Here is a 26,217-nt window from a genome sequence, read left to right on the forward strand (position 1 = left end):
CAGGGCAAAGAATGAGGGCACATTGATGAACGAGGTCTCACAGCTGTGCCTCTCTACCTCTGATCCCTGGAACTGGAGAGGAGCCTGGGGGGAGTTACTGTCTTCGGGGATATCCTGCTCTTTGGTCTGGAAATGAGGCCACAGTTGGGACGCTGTTCGTGTGACTTTTTCTGTTGGGGCGGGGTGACCTCTGTTCTAAGATGCCGCTGGCTCATTAACGTGTTTCTCGAGTCTTTTACCTGTCCTTGTGAGTGTGTGTGTGTGTGTGTGTGTGTGTGTGTGTGTGTGTGTGTGTAAGTGGAGAGGCCAGAGGTCAGTATCGGATGCCTTCCTCTCTTTCTGAAACCAGGTTTCTCACCGAACTTGGAGGTCACTGGTTCAGCATCACTAGCTGGGTACGGAACCTGCCCCCTCCCTCTCCAGCTCTGGGGTTACAAACACTGTGCACTGCTCAGCTTTTATGTGAGTCTGGAGGATGGAACTCAGGTTCCCATACTTGCATGGAAAGCATGTCACGGCCGGAGCCACCTCTCCAGTCTCCTTTGCGTCTTCTTTTAAGAGATGATGGAGCCCGGCGGTGGTGGCGCACGCCTTTAATCCCAGCCCTCGGGAGGCAGATCCAGGCAGATCTCTGGGAGTTCGAGGCCAGCCTGGTCTACAGAGTGAGATCCAGGACAGGCACCAAAACTACAAAGAGAAACCCTGTCTCGAACACACGCTCCCCCCCCCCCAAAAAAAAGAGATGATGGAAATAATAGAGGAGCCGGATGGAGCGTAGGGCCCCTGTCTACATAGAGAGAATGGGTGAAGTACAGCTGAGACTCGGGAGAGAAAGCTAAAGCCCACAGTTTTCCACCAACATTCTTTGTCATCACAGTTGTGAGACAGACAAAAGCTAGGACCCTGGCATCCCCAAGAGGCCATTACTGTTGTTGTTGTTGTTGTTGAAGATTTATTTGTTATGTATACTGTGTTCTGTCTGCATATATTCGTACACACCAGAAGAGGGCAGCAGATCTCATTACAGATGATTATGAGCCACCATGGGGTTGCTGGGAATTGAACTCAGGACCTCTGGAAGAGCTGCCAGAGCTCTTAACCTCTGGGCCATCTCTCCAGCCCACCCTTACTATTTTTTTTGCTTGTTTTTCGGACAAGGCGTTATGTAGCCCAAGCTTGTCTCAAAGTCACTATGTTGCTGAGGTTGACCTTGACCTCCCAATCCTCCTGCCTCCACCTCCTAAGCATCAGGATTACAGGAATGCTCCACTCTGCTCAGTTTTTTTTTTTATGATGTGAGGTTTGAAACCCAAGGCTTCCTGCATGCTAGGCAAACACTCTACTAACCGAGCCAAATCCTCAGCTCCCCCGTGGGCCAACTAAACACAGGAGTAACAGTGCGAAACACAGAAAGGAGACTGAATCAAGCCATTGGGAAGAGAAGCAGATACAGGAGCCTGGAGAGCCTAGGTTCATTCTGGGGGTACTGACTGAGCTTTAGATTAAAATAGAGGAAGATGGGGCTGGAGAGCTAGCTCAAGAAGTTAAGATCGCTGGCTGCTCTTCCAGGGGTCTTGAGTTCAATTCCCAGCAACCAGGTGGCTCACAATCATCTATAATGAGATCTGGTGCCCTCTTTTGGCCTGCAGGCATACATGCAGGCAGAACACTATATACATAATAGATAAATAAAAATAGAGGAAGAGTTGAGGGAGGATATGGAGGTATGCATAATTAAGCAGTCCTGGTTAAAGTGAATGATCATCATTGTCTCAGCTCTGGTCCTGCAAGGTGATTCCAAAAACTTGTTATAGCTTGAGGGTGAGCCAGTCCTCGGGGGACAAGCACTCCTGCTCCAGATGCAGCGTCAATACAGTGGGCAACTGTCTTCACCTGGAGGTGTTCTGACCCAGGAGGATTCTGTGTGAGGAGGAACCTAGAGTAACCACAGTAGTAGGACAATGACTTATACGTCTTCAGCCTTGAAGGGAGATGAGGCAGGTGAGGGAAGACTCAGTCCTTGGTTATTAACATACCCGTACAGAATCAGGAATCTGAGCCAGAGGAAAGGAGGAAGGACACAGGATGAAGATGGAGATGCCAGGTTTTCCTGCTGCTTTTCGTCACCTTTTAGGGACTGATCGAGGGGTCAGCGCTTCAGCAGGAGCAGTTTTTATGTCGTGCAGGAGGAATCGAGGAAGAAGGAAGCAGATGGGAAGGGGGGAGCAGCGACATGTTTCCACCCAAAGAAACGCCGGAGCATCCCAGCGGCATCCATGCACAGAGCAGAAGTGGGCTATTGTGCTGTTCTCTGTGCGGGCTGTGGATGGAGTGCACCCCACAGATGGCCTCACAGCCTCCATCTGGGGCATCCTCACGAAGGGGAACATGATGCTCCATGAAGCCATGAGGCAGGAGGCCAAGCGCTTTAGTCCTTCTGTTCTGTTCCTGTGGGAGGGAAGGCGGAGGTGGAGCAGGAAGCCACGGGAGCAGCTGATGGCTCTTCCATGAGAGGAAAATGAGGTTGCAGCTGAGGCTGCAGTGGCAGAGGGACCAGGGCTGAGGCTCGGGGGGGGGGGGGTCTGCAGACAGGAGCAGCTATGGGGGGACTGAGTGAGAGGATTCCTCATCGAACTGGAATGCGGTCGCATAGGAGGCCAACTGTGGATGTCTGCCAGGAACACTGTAGCGTGAGGCGTAATCAGCCTGGCTAGGGACAATGACCCAGAGAAGGAAGGATGCTACCAGCAAAGGCCCTGAGATTTCACCTTGGTCACTGGTGTAATACACTCTCATCCTGACACCCAAGGAAGGCTTTCTAGGGAAGCTGAGAAAGGCAGCAGGCAGAGTCCAAGAATCTCTGTGAGTCAGGCTTGGCATTTCGAAGGCATTGTGTGGGTTTACAAACTTGGGGCTGGGAGCATGGCTCACTGGTAGAGTACTTGCCTAGAATCCCCCAGTGAGGGGCTAGGAATGTGGGGAGCTGGGGGGGGTGTGGCTCAGCAGTAGAGCACTTAAGTAGACCCGATCTTTGAGGAGCTGGGGGTGTAGCTCAGTTGTAAAGTGTTTGCCTAGTGGTGCAAGGCTCTCGGTCCAATACCCGGTACAAAAAACCAAACACACACACACACACACACACACACACACACACACACACACACTCACACACATACACACACTAAAATAAAGGAAAGAAAGAAAAAAGAGAACTCACGAAGTTGAATTCAGACTGGAGGCGAAGTTGACTTCCAGAGGAAAAGCTCTCTCAGAACTCATCCATGCAAGAGAGATTTCAGTGTTGCTCACACCTGGGAACAGCTCACCGGCAAGCCCAGCCCTCACACACTCACTGCAGCCACCGCGGTAGGAAGTCCAGTTAATGAAAGACATGGAAGGGAACATTTCTCCTCTTCTTCCTTTAAGGGGGAACTTCTTAGGCATATCTGAGCCCATTGAACTTTTTGCACTGAAGTCAGACTCCAAAATGCTGCCCCGGGGCACCCAACCAAGTCTCTGAAGGGCCTCCCATGAGGATGAGTTTCACCTGGCCTCACAGGCTGCCTCTTCTCAAGGCCCTTTGAAGGGCCCACTGCACGAGCAGGTACGTGTGGTGGTTATGAGGTTCTTAACAGTTAAACAAGCCTGTCACAACCTCTTTCCAGCCCGAGAACATGCCAGAAGAATGACTTGATGTTAGAGGAGCCTAGGGTTCTCACGAGGAACGAGGAAGATGGCTCCCAACCACCCATGTGCCTGGTAGCAGCCATTATTTTTAGAGTCAATTTGGCAACAAGAAAGAACGAAGGTGATAACCTAAAATTCCAACTAGATGTTGCCAGGCATCAGCCCACATTTTCCTAGCTTGGGAAAGTCTGCTGGACACTTCTGGGGCCTTAATAACTCACTTGGGACAATAAGATGAAAATAGCCTGTGTTATTAGGAAAGATGTTGGGAGATCTGCTATCAGAATTTACCACCTTCCCAAGTACGAAAGTACAATTCTATTTCCTTTCTTCTCCATTTCCCCCCTTTTGCAATACTAATGATAGAACCATGGGCTTTGCCCATGTTCAGCAGATAATCTATTTCTGAGCCACACTCCAGCCCCTCACTGGGGATTCTAGGCAGGTGCTCTACCACTGAGCCATACCCCAGCCCCTCACTGGGGGATCCTAGGCAGGTGCTCTACCACTGAGCCACACCCCAGCCCCTCACTGGGGGATTCTAGGCAGGGGCTCTACCACTGAGCCACACCCCCAGCCCCTCACTGGGGGATCCTAGGCAGAGGCTCTACTACAAAGCTACATCCACTGTTTTTGTTAAGTTATGTAGCCTGTCTTTGAAGTCATTCAATAGCCCACACTGTTCTCTAACTTGCAATCTTCTGCCTCAGCCTTCCAAGGAGCTGGCATGACAGGTGTGTGCTACTGTTCCCAGGTCTATTTACTTTCTTGTTAACCCAACAGAAGTAAAATGGCCATACCTTCTTACATTTCAATAAACAGAAAAGTAGCTGAGGGCTGGCTCCAAACCCAGCTTTGTGTCTATAACAACCTGTCTTTCAACTGTAAGATTTAGTAAGAACCATGGGAGGTCTTTTAGCTACTTCCTGGGTTACTGTGACCAAATACCTAATGTCCTAGTTAGATTTAATTGTCAACTTGACAAAGCCTCAGAGTCATCTGAGAGGAGAGCCTCAGATGAGGAATTGTGCATATCAGATTGACCTATGAGCATGTCTGCAGGGTATTGTCTTGGTTGTTAACTGATGCAAGAGGGTTCAGCCCACCACCGGCAGCACCATTCCCTAAGCAGGTGATGTGGGGCTATGCAAGAAAGCTAGCAAGGCATGAGCCTGTGAGCAAACCGGTAAGGAACATTCATTCAAGTGAGGGAGTGGAAAGAAGCAAGCCAAAGTGACGTTCTACTCGGAATTCAAGTTGAGAGTCTCCCAAATGTACCCTTTGGGCTTTGAGTTTGGAGGAGAAAATGAGGAATGGGAAGAAAAGACAGGAAAAGGAAACCAGGTGGGAAGGCCAGTAACATAATACATTCTGGAATAATCCAGAAAGGGCATTAAAGCTCAGGTATGGGATGCAGGCTTGTCATCCCAGCCACTTGGGGAGCTGAGGCAGGAGGATGGAGGATTTGAAGTCATCCTGGACTTCACATTGAGTTTGACCCCAGGCAGCTCGAATGTTCAGTGCAAAAACTTAGTAGGACCCCATCTCCAAATAAAAATAAAGGGCTAGAGACCGGCATAGCTTGGTGGGACAAGGCCCTGGGTCCAATCCCCAGTACTCTACAGAAAAACGAAACGCCAACAAAATAAAGGCTCCAGGGGCTGAGGAGACAGCCAAATGGGGTAAGAGTGCTCGTTTCACAAGCATGAGGATCTGAGTTCGAATCCTCAGCACCTACAGAGAAAGTTGGGTATGGCAGCTGCACACATCCAAGCCTGTTACCCTGGTACCATGGGAGACAGAGACAAGAGGATCCCTGGGACTGGATGGCCACCAGCCTAGCTCCAGGTTCAGTGAAAGATCTTGTCTCAAGCAAAGTAGAGAGTGATAGGGTGGGATACCTTATGTGCTCTCGTGGACACACACACACACACACACACACACACACACACACACACACACATCAAAGCCAATGGACTGAAGCCTCCATTCCTCAATCTGCTGCAACAGAGGGATCTAAACCCGATTGTTCCCCCTTCTGTCAAACCAAATTGATAAAATTAATGGCACCCTGTTTTCCCAACTTATATCTGGCTATATCTCACAAATCTCACTTTTAACTCAAGGGGTAAAGTGCCTCCCATTTTAAAAAATCACTCAGTTTTAAATAAAGCCTTGTCTGCTCTGAGGCAGCCCACCGCATCGGAGCCCTTTGCTGAGGTAAAGGACCATCTTTGCTACACAGTTAAGATGAATGTAGCTGCAACCGTGAGCTGTCAGGGTCCATGCCGGCTGATGGAGACAGGTCCCTCTCCTCTTGTCAAATGGAAGAGTGATTACCTTGCAAATGCTGCTGGTAGCCTCAGGGCACTGCCTGGGAATTTTGCTTCCACTAGAAAGCTGTGTGGTTGCAGCTCGAAAGTTCAGTCCAAAAAGGAACACTGAGCTAACCAGGATAGTGTTCAGGGGGCCAGACAATGTCAAGGGGTTGAATTGACCTCACCCCCAAAGAAGTGTGTTCACCACGACTACAGACATGCTTCCATTCTGTCAGAGTTTCTGGAGAGACCGGCTTGAGGAGGGGGCATCCCTTTGTTTCCTGCACAAATAATCCCTTGACATTAAAAACCATCTCTCCTTTGGACAGGCAAGATGGCTCAGTGGTAAAGGTGCTTGCTTCCAAGCCTGAGGACATGAGCTCGATTCTAAAGACCCACTTGGTAGGAGAGAGCTGTCTCTTACAAATGGCCCTCAGACATCTACACCTGTGCTATGACACCCAAGCATTCACACATGCACACACTCATGCACACACAAGTAAGCGTTAGAAAAAAAAAAGCCTCTCCTTTGTCATGCCTGTAATCCCAGCTATCAGGAGGCTGAGGCAGGGGGATTATGAGCTGAAAGTCAGCCCAGGCCACCCCGTGAAAAACATAAAATCTAAAACATGTGTTGTTGTACCTGAGGCTCTGTTCTTCCTACCGCATCCTGCAGCTGGCACTTGGAAAGCATTTGGAGGACACTCCCTGTCATCGGATAAGCCCCACACCCTGAGCACTGTGAGTGGATGGTTGTGGAATATGCTGTGCAGGGTAGGCCAATGGCTAAGAGGTGTCCAGGTATCTGGAGAACCATGACAGGCTTCATTTGGTCAGATCATCTTACCAATCACCTTTCCTGTCCCAACTCATCACCACACAGCAATCGGCCAGTCTCATACTAAAACACCAGGAATGCCAACAGCCCCTGCTGGTGTGTGGTATGGCTCTACATGATACTCAAATCCAGCCGGGAATCCTTCCCTCATCCTTTGCTCTGCCCTCTCCTCCACGAGTCCCAGCTGTACGTCTTACTCAGTGAGTGACCATGGGCAAGGAACTGGGAGGATTTGTTTGTGAAACAAGGAAAAGGACTAGGGTTGGGCTCAGTGGGTGGAGCATTGTGCTGATGTGCACGAAGCCTTGGGTTCTGTCATCACACTGCGTAAAGCAGCTGGGTGGTGCATAACTTCCAATCCCAGCACTTGGGAGGTGGAGACAGGAAAATCGGGAGTGTAAGGTCATTCTTGGCTACGAGAGAGCCAGCCTAGAATACATAAGACCCAGTCTCCAAGACAAGCAAACAAACAAACAAGCAACCAGGGAAAACACCAATACTTCCATGGCTGCTCTGGGGGATTCATGGATTTGCATCGTGTCAAGCAGAAGAAGGGCCTGACTGTGTTGGTTAGGTTTTTTTTTTTTTTTTTTAATTTTATTCTAATAAACTAACTGAGAACAATCATTTAAAGGAGGGGAGATTTATTCTGTTGCAGTTTTAGAGCTTTTGGTCCATAGCGGGCTGGCCCTGATAGTTTTAGGCTGTGGTGAGGAAAAACATTATGGTCCATGCAAGAAGGAAGGAGAGAGACAGAAAGGGAAAGAGAAAGAGAAAGAGAGAGAGAGAGAGAAAGAGAGAGAGAGAGAGAGAGAGAGAGAGAAAGAGAGAAGAGAAGAGAAGAGAAGAGAAGAGAAGAGAAGAGAAGAGAAGAGAAGAGAAGAGAAGAGAAGAGAAGAGAAGAGAAGGAGAACATGAACCAGGTATACAATATGCCCCTAGTGACCCCTGCCATCAACACACTCACCAACAGGTTAACCTATCTATGACACTAATGAAACCACCTCTCAAATGATGCCACCATCTGGGGGCTGAACCTTCAACCCATGAGATGTTAGAGATACTTGATATCTAAAGGGTAACACTGCACACGGAAAATTGCAATGTTAGTTAAGGTTCATATGAGATTTCCCTCCAAAACACAAAACCCACCCTCCTTCTACGAATCCCCATGGACCCAAATGGGATTATCACATAAACTTGGGTCTGTGTCTCCAATCAAGCTATGAGTGTGGGGTAGGGGTGAGGGGAGAAGAGGAGGGAAGTGGGTATGCAGGTATGCACAGGTGCATGTGTGTGCATGTCCATGTGGTGGACCAAAGGTCAACTTCACATTTCATTCCTCAGGTGCTGTCTACCTGGCTTTCATGAGACAGGCTCTCTCACTGACCTACAGTCCCCTGATATGGCTAGGCTGGCCCACTAGCAAACCTTAAGGATCCTCCTGTCTCATCTTCACCAGCTCTGGGGTTGTAAGCCCACGCCATCCGGCCATGGATTCTGAGGACGCGACTCAGGTCCTCATGCCTGCCCAACAAGTCCTTTTCCTGCTGAGCCATCTCCCCAGCTCAGTCTACAGATTCTTTCTGGATAAGAGTCTTATCATTTAACCAGGGCTGTCCCCGTGGAAGTACCTACCATAAAGCCGCACACAGTTAATGCCCAAAATATATATGCTGATACATAGAAAAAGATGTCTATTTTAAAGCCTTAAAAAAAGTGTGTTTTGTCACTTAAAGCTTTCCTCTTGTGGAAGCTTGTCACGTTCCCCCAGGGAGGGAAAAGTAGCCTTCTCCCCTTACGTATATCTCAGCACAGAATGTGAAATCTCAGCAGCTATGCACGCCCAGGGCAATTCTTTCAACTAAATGACTCTCACAGGCTCTGACACTCCGGTACCTTATAATTTATCATCAAATTATATGTTGGATTAAGGATGGCTAATTGTTACTCATCATCTTGAATTGGTTATTAACGAGCAGTGTCACTAATTACAAGGTCACCTAACACAGAATGGGGAGGTCCCCCTGTCAATTCCCAGAAGAATGTCTGGGCGCGGTGTTCAGGCTAGGCTCCAGAAGCAAGGTGCAGTGAAAGACTCCCTTCAGATGTCACAACACCTCCTGTCCCCCGGTCCTTTCCTGGTGAGAGGCTTGGGGTCTCACAGCTGGAAAGAGACCCTCGGATCAGCAGGTGTAAAGCTGAGAGCTCCACCACGCAGCTGCTGAATGGAGCCAGGTGTTTGTAAATACACGGTGCCCTCAAGGCTAGACGCATGCTCCCTTCACTGTCATCTGGGCTGATTTTCCACACACATGCACATCATGTTAAGACTAATAGAACTTAGTTCATGCAAAAGGATTGCATTCGTGTGTGTGTGTGTGTGTGTGTGTGTGTGTGTGTGTGTGTGTGTGTGGTGTGCATATGTATGTGTGTACTCATGCATGCAGAGGTCAGAGGTCAACCTCAAATGTCCTTCATGGCACCATCCTCCTTGTTTTTTGAGACAAGGTCTCTCACTGAATATGGAGTTCGTAAATTTGGCTAGGCTGGCTGGCCACTGAGCCCCCAGGAATCCACCTGCTTCCTCCCTCCCAGCATTGGGATTACTTGCATGGCAGGTACTTTATGGATGGAGGCATTTCCCAGGTCTCCTTCTTTTCCTAACTATTTATGAGACCCAACCTCTCTCCTGAATCTCGTATACCACTTACCCACATGTTCATAAATGTTTTTAGCATCACCTCTTAAGTGCTGGGTGTTCATTAGACACCAGAGGACCAGCTACAGAACAGTTAGCCATCGGTCTGGCTTTGTAACTCATCCAATACTGATAAGTAGATAAGGAAAGGCTATCTCACTAGGAAAGCCGGATGGATAGACTGAATGGTGGTCCACCACCTAAGTCCCAAAGCTTCTCTGGACTGGCTCCATGGAATTTATAAACTAAAGGGAATTTATATGCAATGTCCTAGCCACTTACACAGCTTCTGGGCAAAGTGAGCTGTGGCTTTCATCAAGCTACCAAAGAGCCTCTCCACTTATCACACCTACTGGTGCTGTGGACATGGATGGAAGTGCCATCTCTCTGGGAAATGACTGGGGCCTAAAACAGAGATTCTGGGACTTCCCTACATAGATGCAAGAGCTACGTCAGGGCATTACAAATGCTGTTACCAAGGAAGCTCAGGAGAAAAGACTATGGACATGTACATAGGATTGGGTCCTAGAGCCTCCAAGAAGTCTCACTATGTGTAGCAGGAATCTTAAAAGTTCTTATTGATAAAATCAAATCCGAGGCCAGTTATTGGGGTGAATACTGGAAGGTCAGAGAGACAGAACAAGCCACAGCTATCTCACCTCGCCAATTCCTCAGCTGGTCCTGTTTCCTCAGACTGGAAGCTTCTGTGTCCTCATCCCAATGGCTCTCAGCTGAACTGTTGCTTAAAAGCCTGAATGCTTAACCAGCCAAATGCTGAACCAGCCAAATGCTTCTAGTTTCTGGTCCTCACGCCTTATATATCTTTCTGCTTTCTACCACCACTCCCTAGGATTAAAGGCTGGCTTTCTGGGATTAAAGGCGTGTGTCACCATGCTTGGCTTTTTCCAATGTGGCCTTGAACTCACAGAGATCCAGAGGAATTTCTATCTCTGGAATGCTAGGATTAAAGGTGTGTACTATCACTGCCTAACTAGTGGCTTTTCTGTTCTCTGACCCCAGATAAGTTTATTAAGGTACACGATATTTTGGGGAACACAATACCACCACAACTATGCTTCTCCTATAACTTTCTGTATCATTTCTCCCAAGCCTCCCAACCCCACAATATACCCAATTATCACAGAAGCCCACAACTCCCATCTGAGGAGCACAAGTCAAAGCCATCCTGGGAATGGTGATAGTATTCATGGAGCAAGAACAGAGCAAAGACCATACTCTAGTCTAGAGACTAGTCAAATGCCATCTGTTGTTTTTAATCTCTCTCTCTCTGTCTCTCTCTGTCTCTGTCTCTCTGTCTCTGTCTCTGTTTCTCTCTCTCTCTCTCTCTCTCTCTCTCTCTCTCTCTCTCTCTCTCTCTCTCTCTCTCTCTGTGTGTGTGTGTGGGGGGGGGTGCAGGTCAGAGGATGACCTGGAGTGTCAATCCTCACTTTCTGCTTTGTTTGAGACAAGGCATCTTCGTTGTCGTGTGCCACTGCATACACCATACTAGATGATCCACGAGTGTTTTAGTCAGGGTTTCTATTGCTGCGAAGAGACACTATGACCATGGCAACTCTTATAAAGGAAAGAGTTTCATTTCATTGGGGCTGGCTTACAGTTCAGAGGTTTAGCCATTATCACGATGATGGGAAGCATGGCATTATGCAGGCAGGATATTGTTAGAGAGATAGCTGGGAGTTCTACATCTGGATCCACAGGCAGCAAGAAGAGAAAGAGAGCCACTGGGTCTGGCTTGAGCTTCTGAAACCTCAAGGGCCACCCCCAGTGACACACTTTCTCCACTAAGGCCACACCTACTCCAACAATCCACGTGTCCTAATCCTTTCAAATAATGTCACTCCCTATGAGCCTACGCAGACCATTTTCATCCAAACCACCACAACGAGATCCAGGGATTTTCCTATCATCGCCTCTCCCTTACTATACAAGTACTGGCATGGCTCAGAGGTTAAGAATGCTTACTGCTTTTGCAGGAGACTCAGGTTCAGGTCTCAGCACCCACATCAGGCACTCACAGCTGTCAGTTATTCCAGCTCCAGGGGATCTGATGCCCCCTTCTGGCCACCAAAGGCTCCTGCATACACATAGTGCACACAAACATACAGGCATGCTCGCATAAGCATAAAAATAATCAATACATGTATAAATCTTTCCTTAAAGTGCTGAGATGACAGACATATGCTACTGTGTCCAGCTTATGGGGATTCTGGATAATGAAACCCAGGTCCTCAGCAAGTGATTCTCCACTGAACCATCTCCCCAGCTCTGTCATGCCACCGTGAAGCATGTGGTGGTTTGAAAGAAAATGGCCCCCAAAGGGAGTGGCACTATTAGGAGGTGTGGTCTTGTTGAAGTAGGTGTGTGTGGCCTTTTGGAGGAAGTGTGTCACTGTGGGGGCGGGCTTTGAGGTCTCTTTTGCTCAAGCTTTGCTCAGTGTGACAGTCTACTCTTGTTACCTGCAAGATGTAGGGCTCTCAGCTACTTCTCCAGCACCATGTCTGACTGCACATCGTCATGTCCCACCATGATGACCATGAACTGAACCTCTAAACTGTAAGCAAGCCACTCCAATTAAGTGGTTTTCTTTGTAAGAGTTGCCATGGTTATGGTGTCTCTTCACAGCAAAAGAAACCCTGACAAGACAATGCAGTCCTTGACATTTGAAGTCAGAAGTCTTCATGAAAGTTCTGGTAAGTCTAGGAACTTAGAGGTGGGAATATAGGTCAACTCATATAACAAGTGCCAGGTGGACATAACACCCTGGGTTCTATCCTCAGTCCCACATAAACCCAGCACTCTGGAAGTGAAGGTAGGATGATAAGAATGTAAGAACCTCCTCAGCTACAAAGCAAGTTCAAGATCAGGTCTCCATTGGATCCTGTTTCAAAAGGCTCTGTGGTTAAGAGAGCTTGCTGCTCTTTCAGTGGGCCTGTATTTCATCCCTAGCATCTGGGTGGGGTGGCTCACAACCAACTGTAACTCCGGCTCTAGCAGATCTGATGCCCCTTTCTGAACTTCACGGGCACCTACACACATGTGACATGAACTCATACAGATACTTGTACATGCACACAAAAAGAAGACTTTTTAATAGGCTGGGAGCCAGTCATTTTGGTCTTCTGTATAGTATCTCATGGGGCTGGGAGCAGGTGCCTCTTTGGGTAGGATGTGTTTTCTAACCATCCGTGACTACAACCTTTACATGGGGCCTTTGTCCTCTCTGAGTCACCTGCCCACTCTCACCTTAATCTCAGCTATAGACAATGAAGGGCAGAGAACCAACAGGAGACCTTAGGAAATAACTCGTTAGGTCCAAAGAGGGGGGGCGCAATATATGCTGGACATGGCGGTGCAGGGCTGTTATCTTAGCTGTTCTGGAGGCTGAGGCAGGAGGATCACAGGTTCCTCACTGGTCCTAAAGAATAAGTTCAAGTCCTGCACACGCAACTTAGAAAGACTCTGTCCCCAAATAAAAAGTAAAATAGATAGATAGATAGATAGATAGATAGATAGATGATAGATAGATAGATAGATAGATAGATAGATAGATAGATAGATAGATAGATAGATAGATAGATAGATAAATGGGAAGGGCTGTGAGGTAGCTGAGTGGTGGAGCCTTTACCTGGTGTCCATGAAGCCCTTGTTTCAGTGATCAACACTAGAACAAAAGAAATGGATGGTGTTCCCTTAAAGCAAAAACATCCTTAAATGTTTTGTTTGTATTTACATGTATGTATGTGTGTCTGTGTGGGTTTACACACGTGAGTACGGTGTCCATGGAGGCCCAAAGAGGGCACTGAATTTCATGGAGCTAGAATTACAAGTGGTTGCTTGCTGCCCAGCGTGGATTCTGGGAAGTGTGTCTGGGTCCCCTGCCAGAGCAGCAAGCACTCTTAAACTCTGCATCGTCTCTCCAGCCCCCAGGGTGAAACTTCTTATATTACCTCCCCTACCAGGAAATCTAGATTCCAAATCTTTATTTAGTCTAGGCTATTTGGAATATGACAGGCTCCCTGTACCCCTCAATGGAGTATAGTCATAACCACTAACATCTTGGCATCACTGGATGGAGGAGAAATTACCATGTCCTCATGATTAAGAAAGCACATTATATCAGCTTAATAATATCAGAAGGCCCATAAAACTCCTTTCCGACAATTAAATCTCCCTATCAACCATTAACAAATTAAGTGTCTGGTAAGTAAAGACGCACAAAGAGGAGACCACTGGTGCGTGCTTCCATTTTGTACATCAGAGATTCATGTAATATTAATGGCTCAGGATCGCAACTCTATGTTCTTGAGTCTTTAAAGTGCATATTAATCATCTGGTAATATGACAGTCATTTGAGAGATACAAGTTACTGCTTCACACAGAGCCTTCCTGCTCAGACTGGCCAATATCTGATGGCCATTCCACTTGGGTGGATATTGGCCAGCTTAAGGGTGTAGCTTAGTGGTAGCACTTTTGCTTAGTATCCTTCAGTGAGGGAATGATGGTGTGGCTCAGAGGTAGAGCAAGTGTCCATTGAGAGGCAAGAGTCAGAACGCCTCAGTGTATGAATGCCTGCCTAGACTCCTCCAGTGAATAGCTGGGGTATGGACCAACAGCAGAGCTCTTCTGAGAATTCCCCACTGAGGGGCCGAGGCCATGACTAAGGAGAAGCACTTGCCTAGACTCCTACAGTGAGGGGCTGGGGGTATGGCAGAGAGGGAGAACACTTGCCTGGAATACCCCAGGGAAGGGCTAGCGGTAGAGCTCTTATTCAAGGCCTTTGTTCTAGCTCCATTAGCATGCACGCGCATACACACACACACACACACACACACACACACACACACACACACACACACACGAAGGTGCTTGGTCATCAACATCAACATTCCTCACTGTGACCAACCCCCCTTGTTGTCAACCTCATTCTTTCAGGCAAAGCTGGGGACCAGCTTGTCCCTGTGTCAGGACACTAAGGGAGGGAGGATCATTTGACTATAATATGAAATTTAATGTCTTTAAGTTCTAAAGGTCATTGGTTTTTCACATGCTCACTATGAAAGTTGAAATCTCTCTGTGGGTTATGCCTTGACTCTCAGGTAACGCCTCAATGATGAGTCCTACACTGTGACTAGCAGACAGCTGAGGAGCCATTCTGGAATACAACAGGAACAGCTGAACAGGGCTACAACATCACTTCCTTTGAGATGGCACTCAGAGTCCACCTCCCTGGGTTTGGGAATCTGCTTCTTGGTTGCTCCCCTCTCAGGCAACTTTTCAGCTTTTAGTTTGAGAAGGAAGTCAGAAGCCTTCTCACAACCTTTCTCCTGTGTGATGGTGTTCCTGTTTGCTTTTTGTGGCTCTGATAAAATATTTGAATCAAAAGCAATGTAGGGAAGGAAAGGGTTTATTTGGCTTTTACTTCCCAGTCACAGTCCATCACTGAGGGAAGTCAGGGCAGATACTCAACAAGGAACCTGGAAGCAGAAACCTTAGAGGATGCTGCTTACTGGCTTGCTCCCTGGCCCATGCTCGGTGAGCTTACTAATGTAGTCCAGGACCACTTGCTCAGGGAATGGTGCCACCCACAGTGGGCAGAGCCCTACCACACAAATTAACTATCAAGACAGTCTCCCACAGATATGTCCACAGGCCAATCTGATCTGGGCCATCTTTCAACTGAGACTCTCTTCTCAGATGACTCCAGGCTGTGTCAAGCTAACAGTTAAAGCTCACTAGAATAAATGGTTAATCTTGGTTGTCAACTTGATTGGATTGGGAGACACCTGGGAGGTTATTAAAGCACATCTCTGGATGTGTCTGCAAAGGCATTCCAGAGAAAAATTGACAGAGGGGGAGGAGCCATCCTGACTGTGAGCAGCACCCATTCCACAAATCTGGGTACCTGGTTGGAATAAAAAGGGGGAAGGGGAAAAGGCGTCTGGAATGGACACCCTCTCTTTCTGTTTCCTGGCTCTAGAATGGGGCTGCTCTTTTCTACTGTACCCCTCCTGCCATCGTAGACTCATCTCCGAAGTGAGGAGTTAAAACCAGTCTTGCGCCTTTAATCCCAGCACTCGGGAGGCAGAGGCAGGCGGATCTCTGTGAGTTCGAGGCCAGCCTGGGCTACCAAGTGAGCTCCAGGAAAGGCGCAAAGCTATACAGAGAAACCCTGTCTCAAAAAACCAAAAAAAAAAAAAAAAAAAAAAAAACCCAAACAAACCAGTCTTGCTTTCCAGCCAGGTGTGGTGGCACACACCTTTGATCCCAGCATTTGGACAGCAGAGGCAGAGGGATCTCTGTCAGCTCGAGGTCAGCCTGGTCTACATAGTGAGTTCCAGAACAATCAGATCTACATAGTGAGACCCTGTCTCAAAAAAAAAAAAAAAAAAAAAAAAAAAAGCACATCTTGTTTTCCTTAAGTTGCTTTTCTCAGATACTTGTCATAGGAATTAAAAAAAAACTAACATATTTTTATTATCACAAATTTGCAAACCAAGACAGAACCCACACCCACCCTATAGAAAGTCCTTGCTCCTGTTCCTTATTTCCTTCTTGCTTTCCTGCTTGATATGGGGAAGAAAAAACTTGCACTAAGTCCAGGCTGGGATTCCCACCTCTAATGACTGAAGATGGAATGAACCCCATTTTAGGAGTCTGGGGACCGGGAAGATGGCTCAGTTGGTAAAGTGCTTGTCTCACCAAAGTGATGTTCCCAGTTTGATGCCAAGGGCCCCCACAAAAGCCAGGTACCATATCATGTATTTGTGATCGCAGGAATGATGAGATGGGAGACACATACAGGTGCACTCCTGGAAGCTCACTGACCGGCTAGCCTGGCATTTGTGGCAAATACCCATGCCAATGAGAGCCACTATTTCAAATGAAGGTACCTGAGGAATGATGCCGGACATCCTCTGGTGTGTGTGTGTGTGTGTGTGTGTGTGTGTGTGTGTGTGTGTGTGTGTACACGCACGCTCACCTCGCATGTGTATCCGTTTGGGACTGACAAGATGGTTCAGCAAATGATGGTGCTTGCCATGTAAGTCCGATGGCCCAGCTTGAATCCCAGAACCCACATAAAGGTGAAAGGAGAGGACTGTCTCCACAAAGATGTCCTCTGACCTCCACATGTGTGCCGTGGCACAAGCACACACCTCCCCCCAATGATAATAAATGAAAATGAAAACAAAAAGTCAGTTTGACACTAGGTAGAATGATGTCGCCCCTCCCCCATGGCATACCCCAATCCCTAGAACCTGTGAATGTGACATTACAGGAAAAATCTTGGCCGATGTGATTAAATTACCGACGTCGAGCTGAGAGGTTGAGATAATTTAGTGTTTTCACACAGGCTAACCAAGGGTGGGTAAGATCATAGAAAGTGAAGCTACGGAACACCCGAGGAAGAATGAAAAAACTGTATTATTGCCAATTTTAAACTTTCATTGCAGCCATATGAAAAGAGGCGCCCAAGAGCTGTCGCTGCTGCTATAAAATACAATTGTCTCTCTCAGCAAGGAATTATGATCCTAAGGCACGACCATTCCTCAGGGAGCTGCTTGCACACCGCGGCACCAGCCTTGGCCGCCAGTCTCTCCCAGCCCTTCTCCATGGCGCAAGTTGACCCTTGGGCCTGGGGCCTCACTGTGCAGATTTTTTTTTTTTTTACCAGCCCCGCCAGAGCTTACTTGTCACAGACCTGATGGGGAGAGAGGGGTCTCCGGCGTCCCACCAGTCCTTTGGGGGGCTGATGTACATGCACCACAGCTCCCAGCTGTACCCGTGGGCTGAGTTCTCATAGCGCTGCACCTCGAAGTTGTCCTGCTTGATGTTGTCGATGGAGGGGAGGATGACCCGCTTCCGGTTTTCCTGGATGCGGGACAGAACCGGCTCGGCCCTGCAGAACAGAGAAGTCACAATCAAATCTCTCTCTCCTGGGGCATGCATCAGCCAGCTGGCTTCTAAAACTGCCCAAAATGAAGAAGATTCAAAGGCCGGAACTCAGAAGGAAACTGAGGTACTCAAAGGCACATGACCTATCCAAGTCGGAGCATGCGACCGCCATGTAGGTTTCTATGGTTTCGTTTCCATTTTGTTTTGAGACAGGCTTTCACGTATCTCAGCCTGGTCTCAAAGACTGTGTAGAAGAAGTGAAGCCTGAATTCCTCATTCTCCTGCCTCCACTCTGCTCATGCTGGGATGATAAGCATGCACTACCACACCACACTCAGTTTATGTGAGCCCGGCAATCTAACCCAGGGCCTCCTGCGTGTTAGGCAAGCACTCTACCAATCAAACTACATCCCTACCCTGATTGTGTTTTAAATTTAAGACTGTTCTGTTAAAGTTGCCCAGGCTAGCCCTGAACTCCCATGTAGCCCAGGCTGTCCTAGAACTGCCAATCTTTCTGCCTTTGCCTACTAAGTGCTGGACTTAGAAGCACGCATCAGCCTCTAACCTAAATGCTAGGTTTATATGGTGCCGGGGATGGAATCTAGGACTTTGTGTATGCAAGGAAAGCACTCTACCAATGGATCTGCATCCATGGACACTCTGTATGTGTTTTCAAGTGTGCAGTATGCCTCTCATACCTTCACTCATAACAAAATCACTGTAGCGATGCCTGTGTGGACAGGAGAAGCCTTGCAAGAGAATTAATGTGGAGTCTTATCCTCAGAAAGCTCCAAACCTTCGAGTTCCTTCCCCCATCTCTCTCTCTCTCTCTCTCTCTCTCTCTCTCTCTCTCTCTCTCTCTCTCTCTCTCTCTCTCTCAGAATTTATTTTTATTTATGTATGTGTAGATATGTGCATGTAAGTACAGTGCCATTGGAGGGCAGAAGAGGGCGCCAAATCCCCCAGAGCTGGAGCTCCTGGTGGTTTTAAGTCACCTGGTGTGGATCCTGGGAACCAAACTCAGGTCCTCTGTAAGAGTAGTATGTGTTGTGCCATCTCTCCAGCCCCAAGCCCTTTTGTCCCAAACACTGTCCCCATCTCTGTACGATTGGCAGTTCTATATGATTTCCCCTCAGAGCACTGTCTGCCACCTTTTGTTGCTGATGGTTTTGTTTTTTTTCTTTTTTCTTTTTCTTTCTGCTGGAACTAAATTTCCTATCCTCAAATAGGTCATTTCTGCGCTGGGTTTAATAAGCAGTTTCATTAGTTTCTTTGTGTGAGTTCGACTATTTTTGTTGTTTTAATTGATTATCTAATTGATTGCTCAAAAAGATCTGATTGGTCTGCAGGCGGAAGCCTTGGAACTAATTAAGCCCAAAGTCAGGCAAATCTTGACTCCCAGCTGTGCCTCCTCCCTCAAGGCTGCAGCCGGCATGAACTGGTTTCAAGGTGTTAGCTGGTTGGCTTAGTTCAGAGCAGATGGTCAAGCCGACCGTGTGTCTGTGAGGCCCCTCACAGGAAGGAATCACTTTGCACGTTCTAGAAGCTAAAGATGGCTCATGGAAGCCGAGACATTAATCTTGCAGCTTGGACCAGAGCGTAGACTTTGGAAAAGAGTCAAGTGGAAAAATCCCATTTCTTTGTGCTCTTTGGAAGAATAATGAGAACTTACAGCCTGCAACAATCTCTTTTCATTTGCAGCTATTGAATTACCTGTTGGCTCAGCTCATCTTTCTATTTAAAATGAGCAATAAAATATACCCTGGGCCGTTGACTGCCTTCGATACGTTTTACACACATGGTGGAGGTGGAAGCCAGAGGGGAATTATTTTCGTCAGCATCTGCAGCTTTCTCCCTCACATCTTCACTGGAGAGATTCTCTTTAGGGGTGGTGGGGGTGGGGTGGGGGGAATGCCCTTGGCAGCCAGCAGAAAGCAGAGCCACTAAGTCGCTTAGCTCTGATGTCACCTATCCAGAGAAGCCATGCCTACTTTTTTCCAGTAAGGAGGTTCACTTTTTCTGCTCCTTTAAAATACGTTTTTACTTTTGAATTAAAAAAATTTTTTTGGTATTGTATGTGTGCAGTGATTTTTGTGTGTGCATATTCATGTGTGTGAGGGTATATGTGTATAAGTGCATATGTGTATGAGTGCACATGGGTGTGCTCACATATGCAGAAGCCAGAGGTCACTGTCAGGATTCATCCTTGATGCCTATCCACCTTTTTATTATTTTTTTCTAAGATTTATTTTTGTTTATGTATATGTGTGTATGTTTGTGTGTGGGATTGTGTTCCACTGGCCTTATAGGAAGTTGATGTCAGCCGCCTGATGTTTGTGCTGAAAACTAAACTCAGGTCCTTTGGAAGAACAGCAAGCACTCTTAACCATCAAGCCATCTCTTTAGGCCCTCCATCTTTTTCTTTTCTTTTCTTTCTTTTCTTTTTCTTCCTTCCTTTCTTTTTTTCTTTTTTCTTTTCTTTTCTTTTTTTTTTTTTTTTGAGACAGGATTTTTCACTCAACTCAGAGCTCACAGATTCCACTAGACTGGATAGCCAGTGAGCCGCAAAGATCCTCCTGCCTCTACCTTCCCCCGTGTTGGGGTTACAGGTATTCACCACAGTACCCAACATGATGTTATGTGGGTGCTGGGGATCAGACCTCAGATTTTCATGCTTGTATCACAAGAACCCAACTGACTAAACATTCCCGGAGTCCCTCTTTTGCTCTTTGAACTGGAAAACAAAATTAATATTTTAAGTCAGTCTTCAAAGGAATGGGGTTTCATCATGGTATTTCCATACGTGCACAGCATTACACTTCCTTCTTTCTCCATGTGTGTGGTGTATGTACACATGTGTTTGCAGATGTGCCTACCTGTGCACAAAAGTAGAGACTAGAGGAGGATGTTGGGTGTCCTGCTCTATCATTTCCCACCTTATTAACTCAAGACAGGGTCTCCAGTGAACCTGGAGTGAGGCTGGTAGCCAATGAGCCTCAATGAGCCTCTTATCTCCACCTGTGACAGCTCTGGAGTTCCAGGCACACACAGGGCTATCCCTGGCTTTTTTTTTTTTTTTAAACATCGATGGTGGGGATCTGGACACACATCCTCATGCCTACACAGTAAGGAATTCTTATCAACTGAACCACCTCCCCATCACCTTCAAGAATGTTTCCACAGCGCAGAAGATTGGTCTCCCTCTCCATGACATTTTCTCATTTCCTGTTCCTCCCCTCCCCATTCCACCCTGGGGTGTCCTGTGGTCATGGGACCTACTGTGCTTCCTCTATTCGCCTAACAAATCTGGAGCCCCCTCATGGTGGGGCTTCCACATGTGAATCGCTTTACCAAAGGGATGTGGATGTATGTAACAGTGTCACAGCTGGGAAGCAACCTGGATAGCCATCTCAAGTGTGGACTGAAGTTCTCACCTGTGTCAGAGATGCTGGAAGTCTGATTGGTTGTTTAGAACTTCGATGATTAAGCTGGTGGGGGGGCTCAGTGGGTGAAGGCACCTGCCACTGGGCCTAACTACCTGAGTTCAATCTCTGGGACCCAGATGATGGGAGGAGAGAACCACTTCCTGCAAGGTGCCCTCTGATCTCCGCACATGCTCCATGACATGTGATTGTGGAGACTTGAAATGTTGAAGGTCCAGAGCCAAATTATCTTGGTCTATCTGCTTACTGGCTTACTTACCCTGGCTTGCTCAGCTACCTTTCTGATACTGTCTACTCTCATCTGCCCAGGGATGGCCCCACAGACATACCCATAGGCCAGTCTGATGCCTTCTTCTCTGCTAACTCTAATTTGTGTCAAATTGATAAAAACTAATTGGCACAGTATGCACATGCACACACATATAAATGTTCATGGGTACCAGTTAACAGCCTCAACAGTCATTCTTGCATCCCCATCCCTATTGTTATTGAAGCAGGGTCTCTCCTAGGACTGGATCTCATCAACAAGGCTAGGCTAGCTGGCCAGTGAGCCCCAGGGAGCCTCCTTCCTCTGCTCTCCACCCCCAGCCTGCACCACCAGCCTGGCTTTTTCACTGGGTTCTGAGGATCTAACTCAGCTGCTCACACACATTACTGACAGATCTCTTTCTCCAGACCCAGGCCAAAGTCCTCCCTGGATCCCAGGACACAGAAGACATTCAAGCTGAGCCACAAAAACACCCAGTTCAAATGCCACAGGGAGAATAGAGGCATCCTTAGTGTACTGGTGTTACAGAATAGTATTTTAAGGTGTGTTACCTTTGTTTATGTTGCATTTGTTTAACTCCATGAAGCTGTATTACTGTGCCTGCTTAAAGCACCTGATGGTCTAATAAAAAACTGACTGACCGATAGCAAGGCAGGAAGGAGAAAGGATGGGCAGGGCTGGCAGGCAGAGAGAATATATAGGAGAAGTCTGGGAATGAAGGACATCTAGGAGCAAGAGAAGGAGGAGGACATCAGGGGCCAGCCACCCAGCTACACAGCCAGCAAGGGAGTAAGAAAGAGAGGTGTACAGACATAGAGAAAGGGAAAAGCCCAGAGGCAAAAGACAGATGGGTTCATTTAAAGATAAGAAAAGCTGGCAAGAGACAAGCCAAGCTAAGGCTGGGCATTTATAATTAAGAATAAGCCTCCATGTGTGATGTATTTGGGAGCTGGGTGGTGGCCCCCCCAAAAAAGAGAGAAAAACAACAACATACTGGGTCACTGTGGAGATTTTTACCCAGTAAATGGTGAGACATGCTTTCTCCCTGTAATGAGGAAACACACAGGGGTTTTAATTCAGAAAGAGGCATGGGATATTTTGACTGAAGTATAGAAAATAAGTCTGTATAGCTAAGGCTGACATCACAGAGCCTAGTTAGAATTAGACCATAGAGTATTTAGGCTCTACTGGCTATTATATATTATATATTAGATGATACCTTTCAGGGAAGATGCCAAATATTGCCAATTTGGAATGCCCATTGTGTTGACTGATGGGACCGTTTCAGAGTGACAGTGGAAAATTCTGAGGGGGGACCCATCTGAACCAGGCACATCCCCAGCCTAGACCATTGTCATCGATACAGCAAGTGGCTGGGTGTGGTGGTGCACATCTGTAATCCCTGCTTTCAGGAGATGGAGGCAGGAGGTAAAGGCCACTTTAAATTCAAGGCTAGCCTGGACTACATATTGAATTCTAGGCCAGCTAGAACTACACAGGGACTACAGAGCCAAACACACCAAAGAATGAATTCAGAAAGCCATTGCATTCCTGAGGGTGAGTGAGAAAGCACCAAGGTGGGGAGAGGGTGGTCCCAGCAGAGTAGGTGGGAGGTGGGAGAAGTGGTTAGGAGGGAAACTGATGGAGATGAGGTGACTGAATGGTAGGCAGGAGGTCAAGGCCAGAACCTAGTGGATAGAAGGGTTGGGGAGATAGGTGATTTGATGAAGTACTTGCTATGCAAGCATGAGAACCCAAGTTCCATCCTTGGAACACATGTGAAAAAAACCCAGACACAGCGGCACCCACTTGTAATCCCAGCACACGGAAGGCAGAGATAGGAGGATCCCTGAGACGCACTGGTCAGCCAGTTAGCTGACTTGGTGAGTTCTATGTCAGGGAGACCCTGTTTCGAAGAAAAGGGTAGATGTCACCTAAAGAATGACACCTGAAGTTGTCCTCTGGCCTCAACAAGCATGTGCATGCACACGTGCGCGCTCTCTCTCTCTCTCACACACACACACACACACACACACACACACACACACACACACACACACACACATACACACACCTCCCCTACCTCATATGTACCCATGCACAGTTGGGTCCTCTGCAAGATAAGTTAGTACTCTTAACCACCAAGCCATTTCTCCAGTCCCTATCTGTTGCTACTGTTTTAGAGAAATGACTTATTTTGGAGACAAGGACTCATGTGTCCCAGACTGGCTTTGGATTTACTGACCACAACCGTGACTGTGACAGTTCATCGTGACTGTCAACTTGACAGGACCTAGAATCAAATAAATGTCTGTGAGGGCATGCCTGTGAAGTAGCTTCTTACATTGGCTAATTGAAGTGGGGAGACCCACCCTGAATATAGGTGGCACGATCCTGTGAGCTGGGGTCCTGGATTGAATGGAAAGGAGAAAGTGAGCTGAGCACCAGCGTCCATCTCTCTCTGCTTCCTGACTGCGGATACAATGTAACCAAACGCCTCTCATTTCTGGATACAATGTAACCAATTGCCTCACATTTCTGCCATGACTCCCTACCAAGATGGACCATACCTTCAAGCCATGAGTTAAAGTTGGTTTCTTTCTTTTGTAAGCTGCTTTTTGCTAGGTACTTTAGGTCACAGCAATGAGAAAAGCAACTCATAGATTGATGATAACAATAACAGTGTCTAGAAAGCCAGCCAGTGATTTACTTTTCTTGCTTTCCAACTTTACCCCAATGGCCTTCCCACCAAGCATCCCTTCTCCATTCTTCCAGTGGCTCCAATAGAAACAGGCAAAAGGTCCCACCTCCCAGATTCAGCCCTTTACTAAGTGATAAGTTTTGGCTCATGACCTACCAGCCAGCAGTGAATTCCACATGGGCATCGAAAAAGCCAGTGACCTGGCCAGTGGCCGCCTTCCAGCCCTCGATGCGTGCTCGGATCAGGCCTTCTCTCTTTTGATTGCGTACCACCTTCACCAGCCCAGGGTAGCGTTTGTGGACATACTCTTCCAAGGGAGCCTTCAGCTCCTCTAGAAATGACAAAATGCAAGACATGAATCACCTTAGATCTGCATCCCAAACACTGTGATGGGGCTGGGTAGATGTTCGATAGTTAAGAGTACTTACACCTAAGAATACTAACACCTCATAGAGAGCATCAGAGTTCAGTTCTTAGCACCCATACTGGCTGCTCAAAACCACCAGTAACTCCAGCTCTAGGGGACCTGACTCTCTCTTTTGACCTTTGTGGACATCTGCATACATGCACACATATTTACATGCAAAGATACAAATATGCACAGCTTAAAAGTATTGAAAATAAACAGTATAAACTTCAGGATACCTATATGTCCTAACAAAGTCCCTTGATTGCAAAAAAGTAAGCATGTGAGAAATTTTAACTCCCTGGCATTTAGGAAATTGGAATATATCTCCATGCCCTCATCTAAGACAGCTGTGCTGTGACACATGTGAATAGTTAACATTGACTGTCAATTTGGCAGAATCTAGACTCATCTGGGAAGACACACATCTGGGTAAATCTGTGAGGCAGTCTCTGGATTAGGGTGAATGAGGTGGGAAGACTTATACTGAATGTGGATGGCACTGCATATGGGCTGGAGTCCTGGACTAAATTAAAACGAGAAGGTGAACTGAGGAACAGCATTCATCTCTCTCTCTCGACTTCCTGACTGCAGGTGCAATGGGACCATATGCCTCACTCTCTCACCCTGCCATGCCTTCCTCACAAGGATGGACTGTGCACCTTCAAACTGTGAGCCAGAACAAACCCTTTCTTCCATAAGTTTTTGTTTGTTTGTTTGTTTTGTTTGTTTTTCAAGACAGGGTGTAGTTTTGGTGCCTGTCCTGGATCTCGCTCTGTAGACCAGGCTAGCCTCCAACTCACAGAGATCCCGCCAAATGCTGGGATTAAATGCATGGACTACTGCCACCTGGTCCCATAAGTTGTTTTTGCCAGGTATTTCTGCCATAGCCATGAGGAAAGTAACTAAGATAGCGTGGAAAGGAAGGGGAAGAAAAGCTATTCCATGGAGAACGCAACACCATCATCGGCAAGAAGCCAGCCTCTGCCTCCCTAGTGCTGAGATGAAAGGTGTGCACTACCATCCCTGTTTTTTGTTTGTTTGTTTGTTTTTGAGACAGAATTTCTCACCAAACCTGGATCTTGCTGATTCATCTAGACAAGCTGACCAAGGGGCCCCAGGGATCCTCCTGCCTCTGCCCCTTCAGTGCCAGGGCTAGAGACCCCCACCACTGTACAAAGCTCTTTTATGTGGCTTTGCTGTAGAGACCTCCAAATGTTCCTTTAACAGAAACCATGCAGACCCTTCACACCTTAAGGATGCCCAGCAGCTTTTGCAAATTGAAAGGCCTGCGCTTTCAGTAGATGAAGGGGCTGGCCTCGCTGTGTCACAGGTTTTGTTCTTTAAAGACACAGTCATGTGGTGCCTGGAAGAAGAGAAGATGGGGTGTTCTGACAAACAGGGAGGAGTGAGTAAGAAAAGGTAGAGGATCACAGAAATTCATGTCAGTCAAGGGCTGGGATGCTGGGCAGAGAAGAAGGTCGTGCATGGTCCTGCCACCCCAACACCAAACTCACCTGCTCAAATGCGAACCCTTCCCCACCCCAGTACCGGCCGTGGTGTGTATGTAGAAGTCAGAGGGCAAGTTGCAGGAGAGACTTCTTGCTTCCCAGGGTTTGGGTCCAAGGGGGAACCTCAAGTTGTCACACTTGCTGGCAAGCTCCTTTACCTGTGAGCCATCTCCCCGCCTCCCACAATGATTCTTATTTCTCCTCTTTTCCTCCACATGGTTTTAAGGAATCTGAATGGGGATCTCAGAACTGTGCAGATAGCCCCGAGGAAGCCATGTCAGAGGTGACAGAAAAAGGCCACAGATGAAAGTGCTTCAGCTAGCCACAGAAAGAAACTATTTGGATCCGGAGAATTAAGGGAGATATCGCAAAGTTAGGCACGGGGAGAGGGGATGGGCACTCACTATTCCACCACACATTTACACAGAAAACC

General features: G+C 47.4%; 1 protein-coding gene across 2 annotated transcripts in view; it reads right to left on the bottom strand.

Moving 5' to 3' along the window:
• The window catches only part of Galnt17 (polypeptide N-acetylgalactosaminyltransferase 17), a 447,914-nt gene that overhangs the window by 185,375 nt on the left and 236,322 nt on the right, over positions 1–26,217 (bottom strand). The window contains exons 4-5 of one of the 2 annotated variants that reach the window (XM_006971339.4): positions 24,024–24,198; positions 17,262–17,459 (exon numbers count right to left, since the gene is read on the bottom strand). In XM_006971339.4, coding sequence (XP_006971401.2) covers positions 17,262–17,459; positions 24,024–24,198 — 373 coding nt within the window. Of the gene's footprint in view, positions 1–17,250; positions 17,460–24,023; positions 24,199–26,217 lie in introns of those variants that run through there. The other variant, XM_076561312.1, reaches the window with a different exon arrangement.

The sequence above is a fragment of the Peromyscus maniculatus genome, chromosome 23, assembly GCF_049852395.1.
Source record: "Peromyscus maniculatus bairdii isolate BWxNUB_F1_BW_parent chromosome 23, HU_Pman_BW_mat_3.1, whole genome shotgun sequence".
Classification (NCBI taxonomy): domain Eukaryota; kingdom Metazoa; phylum Chordata; class Mammalia; order Rodentia; family Cricetidae; genus Peromyscus; species Peromyscus maniculatus.